The sequence below is a fragment of the Myiozetetes cayanensis genome, unplaced genomic scaffold (genome assembly GCF_022539395.1).
Source record: "Myiozetetes cayanensis isolate MyiCay16 unplaced genomic scaffold, myiCay2020 scf10, whole genome shotgun sequence".
Taxonomy (NCBI): domain Eukaryota; kingdom Metazoa; phylum Chordata; class Aves; order Passeriformes; family Tyrannidae; genus Myiozetetes; species Myiozetetes cayanensis.
This window is the reverse complement of record NW_026086605.1, coordinates 13,500,001-13,507,421: the sequence shown is the minus strand read 5'-3', so window position 1 is coordinate 13,507,421 and position 7,421 is coordinate 13,500,001. Positions and strand designations below refer to the sequence as shown.

The following is a 7,421-nucleotide window of genomic DNA, read 5'->3' as shown; positions in this document are numbered from 1 at the left end:
ACTGGGCTCCACCTCCATACCGCCTCCTAATTAATGGGTCTCCGAACTTGCAAAAGCCTGCATTGGACAGAGAGAGAGAGAGAGAGAGAGAGCGAGCGAGAGAGGGAGTGAGAGAGAGAGAGGGCGAAAAGTGTCATTGAAGATAATTGATTACCTCCCAATCAACAATAACTTGTTAGCAATAGTCAATTACCCCATCTCTTCTTGCTTCTTTCCCCCTGGTCCGAGGTCTCGGTGCGAGGGCTGCTCTCCCCCTCGCCGAAGTCTACTTTTGCTTTTTCTTCCTTTTTTTTTTAATTTTTTTAAATATTATTTTGGGGTGGGTATTCGCGGGGGGGGGGGCAGGGAAAGTGCTGTGATTTGGGGTGTTTCTTAAAATAGCAGCTAGGAAGAGAAAGAGAGGGGAGAGAGAGAGAGAGAGAGAGAGTGAAGAGAGAGAAGGGGGGGTGGAAATCTCCGACCCAAAACCCTGGGACAAGAGGTACGGCAGGACCACCTCTCGGCGAGGGACCGACGGCTCCGCTCCTCTCCGCGCCCGCCCGCCGCCCTGCCCGCCCGGCCCGCCGCCCGACGTGGCTCTCCCCGGGAGGACCCGGGGCTCCTCCGCCGGAGTTGGAGGTGGGCTTCAACTTTTGCTCGCTATCTTCGCCGCCGTCACCCCGCGGTCCCGCCGGGGACTTCTGCCCGCGGCAGCGCATCCCCGTCGCGGGTGGGGAAGGCAGCCCTGCGCGGCCCGGCCCCACCATGACTTCCAAAGAGGAACCCAAGCCCTCCTCGGGGGAAGAACGGCGGCGGAGCCCCTTGGATCACCTCCCACCGCCGGCCAACTCCAACAAGCCCCTCACGCCGTTCAGCATCGAGGACATCCTCAACAAGCCCTCGGTGCGGAGGAGTTACACTCTCTGCGGAACGGCCCACCTCCTTTCCGCTGCCGAGAAGCACCCCCCGGCCGGGCTGCCCCTCTCCGGCCGGGCGCTGCTTTCCCAGACCTCGCCCCTTTGCGCCCTGGAAGAGCTGGCCAGCAAGACCTTCAAAGGGCTGGAAGTCAGCGTGCTGCAGGCGGCCGAAGGTAAGACCCCCTTGGAGTGGGGGGATCCTCCAGCGGGTGGGTGCCCCGCTCCTCCCCACGGCCTGGTTTTCCTTCTCACTTCTCCCACCCCCCACCATCTCCCGGGGTGTCGCATGGGGTGGGATGGGGGGGGTCCCTTGGCGGTCAGTACCCGGCGGCATCCTCTCCCCGCGGCCCTCGGGGTACAGGAGCGGTGGCTCTGCCCCACTCCCTGCAGATATCGACGGGGCAGGGGTGTGGGGGCCGGGGCTCGGGTCGGGGTGGACATGGGGAAAGCGGGTGCAATCTGGCGGCTCGTCGGCAGGCCGGGACGGGATGACGATCTTCGGGCAGCGGCAAACGCCGAAGAAGCGTCGGAAGTCGCGGACGGCCTTCACCAACCATCAGATCTACGAGCTGGAGAAGCGGTTCCTCTACCAAAAATACCTGTCGCCAGCGGACCGGGACCAGATCGCCCAGCAGCTGGGGCTCACCAATGCCCAGGTCATCACCTGGTTCCAGAACCGCCGCGCCAAGCTCAAGAGAGACCTGGAGGAGATGAAGGCCGACGTGGAATCGGCCAAAAAGCTGGGCCCTAACCCCGCCGTGGACATCGTGGCCTTGGCCGAGCTGGAGCCCAGCGCCGAGGGAAGGGGCAAGGCGCGGCCCGGGTCCCCGCCGCCGCCCCCCGCCGCCGCCCGGGAGCCCGGTGCCCCTCCACTGCCCCGCCCCGCCTCGCCCCCCACGGAGCGGCCCCGCAGCCGCCGGGACAGCGAGGAGGAGGAGGAGGAGGAGGAGGAGGACGTGGAGATCGACGTGGATGACTGAGGGGCGGCCGGCGGCCCCTCATCCCGTAACCCTCCCCCCCATCCCGACAGCTCCAAACCGGCACCCTCGGCCCCCCATCCCGGCCCCGGCAGCGCGGCGGGGCGGCTGCTCCCCTCGGTCGGAGCGATAAGCAATAGAACCCCACCACAGACACACACACATCCCGATTAATTTAGGGTAGAGTCGATATCCCTCCGCCTGCCACATCTTCGGAACGGTGCAATTACGGACGGCTTCTGTATAAATATTTAAACGTATATATTGGATTTTTTCCTTCCCCATTCTTTTTGAGGTTTTGATTATTATTTTTTTTAATAGCTATCAGTGATGATTATTTTATCCATAAGGGAGACGCATAATCTTGGAATAAACTCGGCTGCCAGCAGATGTTTGGGAAAGCAGTTGTTTTCAAAGACTTCCAAAACGAACCACTTTAGAGAAGATTTAAGTTAGGCTTAAAACGTCAACAGAAAAGAATTAGCCACTTTCCTTTCCTTGCATGTTTCAAATGTGCACGAACTAATTTTTTTTCCTTTTAAAAATATTTTTTCTTCTGCAATCTGGGGAACTTGGGGCTGGGTTATAATGCAAGTTGAAAAATATATACTTTCTTTTTTTTCTAGAGCATAGAGATTTGTCTCCAATGCAATTTCTGCCTCATTTTACCAATTAAAAGCTATTTTTACCATTTTCTGCTATTGTTGTGCTTTTATTAAAAGCTGCCTTTCGTATTTTTGATATGAAGGTGGTGACAAAAAAAAAAAAAAAGGAAAATGAAAAAAAATCCTAGAATTATTTTTTACTCTTTTTAGAATTTTTGCATGCTATGGAAATAAAAAAGGACAAATCCCAAGATCAATACATTTAAATATTACACTATAAATTAATAAAAATGTACAGATTTAAGACTTGTTTTTGTTTGAATTGTACAAATTTTAAAAGGCCTGCTATTTAAGTTCCGATAGGGACAATGTCGCTTTATTTACTGTCTCTTAGAATTGTACAGACAGCTCTTTTTTCCGATACAATAAAATCTTTACCATTTTAATATACTTTTTAACGTCCTTCTTTGTGACCGAAAAAGCACTCCTCTCCGTTCTGAGGTTACACCAGACTTTTCTACCACAGGGATCTCCCATCCCGTTTGCATTTAAAGTTACTTTATGCACAGTACCTGCGAGAAAAATGACGGGAAAGGAACACACGAGAGAGACCTTTATTATTATAATTTTTTTTTTTTTTAATAAGGATAATGCCAGGTAGAGCTTAGCAGAGGGAGAACTCTGCAGATGGATAAGGCAATAGGTGCAGGCAGCGGTTCCCGGGCGCGGGGGATGCGCAGCGGCAGTGGGAGAACGGCAGGGCGAGCAGGACCACCGGCACCCCCCGCCCGCCCCGCCGCTCCCGCCGCCAGCAGGGCATTTCCAGCCCGAAATTTGAGAGGAAAGGAAGGGGGGGAGAAAAAATAATAGAAAGAAACAAAAAATATGAGCGGGGAGAAGGAGTTATCACCGACTTGGACAAAACAAGCGGGGGGAACTGCTCTACACCCGGCGGGCCAGGCCTCCCGCTTCTGGGCAAAAGCTGCCGTGGGGATAAGAGGATGGAAAACGTTTCGTTTCTTCCTTTTCTTTTCTTTTCTTTTCTTTTTCTTTTCTTTTTCTTTCCTCCCTCTCTCTCTCTCTCTTTTTTTTTTTTTTTTTTTTTTTTTTAATAATTTCTCCCTTGTCTCTCTTTCCTTTATTTTTTCCTGCCAAAATTAAGGCTCTGGTGAATGTGTTTTCTCTTGGCAGCGTGATCTGCCTTTGGAGTCGAGTAACGTGTGTTTCTCCCTATTCTTTGCAAAATTTATGTGAGAAAGGCAAATCTGGTGTACAGTGGCAGAGCTCGGCAGAGAAGTGTCCAGATAAGGCAGGGTTGGTTTGTGGGTTGATTTTTTTTTTTTTTTGGTCCAGTTTCTCCGAGGCTAAATAAATCTTTCTCCTCTTTGAGAATGGATGGGGTTGTAATTTTTAGCGTAAAGCATGAAAACTGGGGACAAATGAGCCCTCTTCTCTGAAGTGACAAGCGACAATGGAGCATATACAGCCTCCTGCGGTTTGCCATGCTGAAACAAGCGTGCCCCTCCGCAGCAGAGAGAAGGAGAGCGCTTGGAGACCATATGGTTTTTGAATTTTCTTCACAATTTCCAGACAATTTGATGGATTAGGTTAACCCTCCCTTCCACTGTTTAACTCCACAACAATGGGAGCAGAGCTGTTCTCCCTTCGCCGGGGCATCTGTGCGCTTCTATTCTTCTCTCTTTCTCTCTTGGTATTTGGAACAAGCCTATGAATTACAATGAAATTCACTTTTCTTTAGTATTATTTGGAAGAGCACTTGTTTTCCGCCACCTCCCGCCCCCACTCCGACATCCCCTCTTTTTATTCTTCTTTTTTTTTTTTTTTACCTCCGAATGATAGCTTTGACTTCTGTCCAGATCTCTCGGAAAGCCTTCAATCTTGTCCTTAAGTGTTTTTATGCTAAACAGCCAAATCGTAAATGCTGAGAAACTGTGACATTTATGTGAAGATCTAGTTAAAGGGCTTTATTTGTTTTCTTTATCTGGTTTTTTTTTCCCATTCCCTCTCCTGTTCCCCCTCCTCTCCTGTTCCCTCCCTCCCTCCAGTCTTTTATTCTTTTGTCTTGGAATGGATTTAATGAGGCTGCAAACACTACGATTCAATATAACCAAGAAAAAAAAAAAAAAGTGGCTGGGTGTATGGAAAATGGACTGGGAGTTAATTTGGGTTTCTGATCTATTGACTTCTGAGTGCAAAGAGAAGAGATACCGGGCCGCCTTGCACCCGCAGAAGTTTACCACACGTGGCTGGGGCGGGATAGTAAATAAAGCCTCCTCCTGAAGATTTGCAGCCTGTTAATTTGGCTAGTCCCCCATTTCCAAATAGCTGGGATTTTGGTTATTTAATCTGCATATTGACAAACAAAAGCTTTTTTCTTTTTTTCTTTCCTTTTTTTTTCCTAGTTTAAAATAAATCGCCGGCTTGTACCCCTCGTTTTTCACCCAGTTTGAAACCCGCCGTTCCCTCAGAGCACCTACCTGAGTAGACACATCTCTCGGGGGTTTCCTCTCCCTCGAATTTTAGATAGAACACGGCGCTTTTTTGTTGGGTTTTTTTTTGGGGGGGGGGGAGGAATTTTTTTTGTTGTTGTTGGTTTAGGTTTTTTTGGTGTTTTTTTAGGGGGAGGGCTTTTTGTTGTTGTTGTTTTAGGGTTTTTTGGTGTGGGGTTTTTTTTTTTTGGGGGGGGGGGGGGACAGGGGACGGAGGGAAATGGGGGTTTTTTGTTTATTTGGTTTGGTTTGGTTTGGTTTGGTTTTTTCTCCCCGCAGCAGCACTAGGGACGCGGTGACAGCGTTGAATCATGCCCTCTGGGCTGACCCAGCCGCAGCCCTTCCCGGCGAGCTCGTAGGGCTGCTGCCGTGATCGTGGCACGGAACCCCTCCTGCGTGCCCCAGACCCCCAAATCAGAGATCTCCAGATCTGCCCCGTAGACCTGGCCGCCTCCGGCCGCTCCGCTCCCTGGCCAGCGCTGCCCCGGAGAAGTGGGGAGCTGGGTCGAGACCCCCGGGACCTACTGACTGGGGACACGCGGGACAACGGGCCTTCAACCTGCCCCCAGTATTTCCTGCGTGGATTCACAGAACGGTGCAAACAGTCCCGTTTTCCCACCCCTGGGCAAACACTCAGAGCTCCCAGAACAGTGCTCAGTGCTCTGGGGACCGGCTCACCGAGATTCCCTCCGTGGAAGGTAGACATGGGGCAGAGGGAGAGACCAGTCTTCCCTAGATCATTCCCGACGGAAAAAAAAAAAAAAAAAAAAAAAAAGGCGTCAAACCGCTTAAGCCCTGTAGGTCCTGACCGGCAGAGATGAAAACTCCCAGTTTGGCAAAAGGGTGCGGGGGAACATGGAAGGGCTTTGTGGAGTGATCTGGAGGCCCGGCGGTGGCCCACCACCTACCCCGTCGGGGACTGCGGTGTCCCATGTCCGCCCTGTCGGAGCGGGCGTGGGCGCTGTCGAAGGCAGGTGCGGGCAGGGGCTGCGCTCCTGCCTCGGGCATGGCGACTCCCGAGGGTCTCGATCCAGCCCGCATCTCAGCCACCGCTGTTCCCTCCTGGCAGAAACCCCATTTCTCAAACGTAGGAGCCGGACCACCCCCCCTCCCACCCCATACCCATCCTTCATCCCCAAACTTGACACTGCCTTAGATTTCGTTTGGAGGTGTGAAGGGAGAGGGAGGGGAGGGGGCGGTGGGGGGTGTTGTCTGCTTGGAAATGCCACCCTTTAGTGCTGGGGGGGGGGTACGTTTTTTGTTTTTTTTTTCTCCTAAGGGGGGTGGGGAAGATCCATATTTGATCTTGTTCACTTCACACAGGGCTCCCAGACGGAGAATAAAGCCCCCTCCTGAATTATCCAACAGGGCTGAAGCAGGTTGAGTCAGTGAAATTCAGTTCCTTATTTTATGAGGTGTCAGGGCTGATGTCGAATATGGCAACGATAACTAATACTACAGTCTGAGGGACCAGAACGTGGTAATTAATCCCAAAGACTTAAGTGTATTTTAGTTCAGGAGAAAAAAAATCACTAATTCAATCGTCCGGAAAATTGAAGTTTGATGCATGAGTCTCTGCTGAAAGGAAAGGCTTTTTCTTCCCGATTCTGGGGTTGGGACAGGAATCGCAGCCTCTCTTCTCCGCTCCCCAGAAAGGCTCCGGTACAGGGCCGCTGCCCGCCCGCCCCCGGCCCGGGGCACACCGGGGACTGGCACGCCGAGGGACGGGGGGGACAGAGGTCTCTCGCTGCTTTCCTCTGAGTCCTACACCGTCCATCCCGTTTGCCCCCGCAGCAAACACTACACATTCGCGAGCATATCGTGATCGTTTCCTTGTGTCACGACATGCGAAAAGACTGGTGGGCAGAGCAGAGCGTCCCAGCCACTCCTGGCCACCCACTCTCCCCGTACCTCCGGTAGCGGGCCCTGGGGGCCTTCAGCCTTTTTCCCTTCAGCCACGCACCCCCAGCTCCCCGCTTCGGGGCAGGGCCCATATTTGCTCTCTCGAGTCTCCGGCACTCACTGGGGAGACGGGGACCCCGTTCTCTGCCCGAGCGAGAGCACCGGCACACCGGGGCAGCATGGGCAGGGCCGTGGGCACCTGGAAAGGGGAGGGTCCCGGCTCCGGAATATCGGTGGGGCCCCGCTCACTGCATTCAGCCCCACGGCCTTGAGCATCCGCCTCCGCGCCACTCGGCCCCGGACACCCTTCAGTCTTAAGCTCCGGTCGCCCCTCCGGGGCCAAAGCGGGGACGCCCAGTCGGATCGCTCCTGACCTCGCATCCTGCCGGCCTCCCCGCCTCCCCGGGGGGCTGGAGCGTTCATCTGCCCCCAAAGGCCGGGCTGGCACCCCTGGGCTGTCCCTGGTGTCAGGGTGTCCCTTCTGCAATGAGGGGCGGCACCTTCTCAGTGCGCACCGGTGGCCGGGCCCTC

The 7,421-nt window shown here is 53.5% G+C and overlaps 1 protein-coding gene across 1 annotated transcript; it reads left to right on the top strand.

Moving 5' to 3' along the window:
• The first annotated feature begins 396 nt into the window (after positions 1 to 396).
• Positions 397 to 2,600, top strand: LBX1 (ladybird homeobox 1). Its single transcript, XM_050339869.1, has 2 exons — positions 397 to 1,069; positions 1,374 to 2,600. Exons 1-2 carry the CDS (start codon positions 745 to 747, stop codon positions 1,874 to 1,876), a joined length of 828 nt encoding a protein of 275 aa, XP_050195826.1. The 5' UTR covers positions 397 to 744; the 3' UTR covers positions 1,877 to 2,600.
• Positions 2,601 to 7,421: the final 4,821 nt, after the last annotated feature.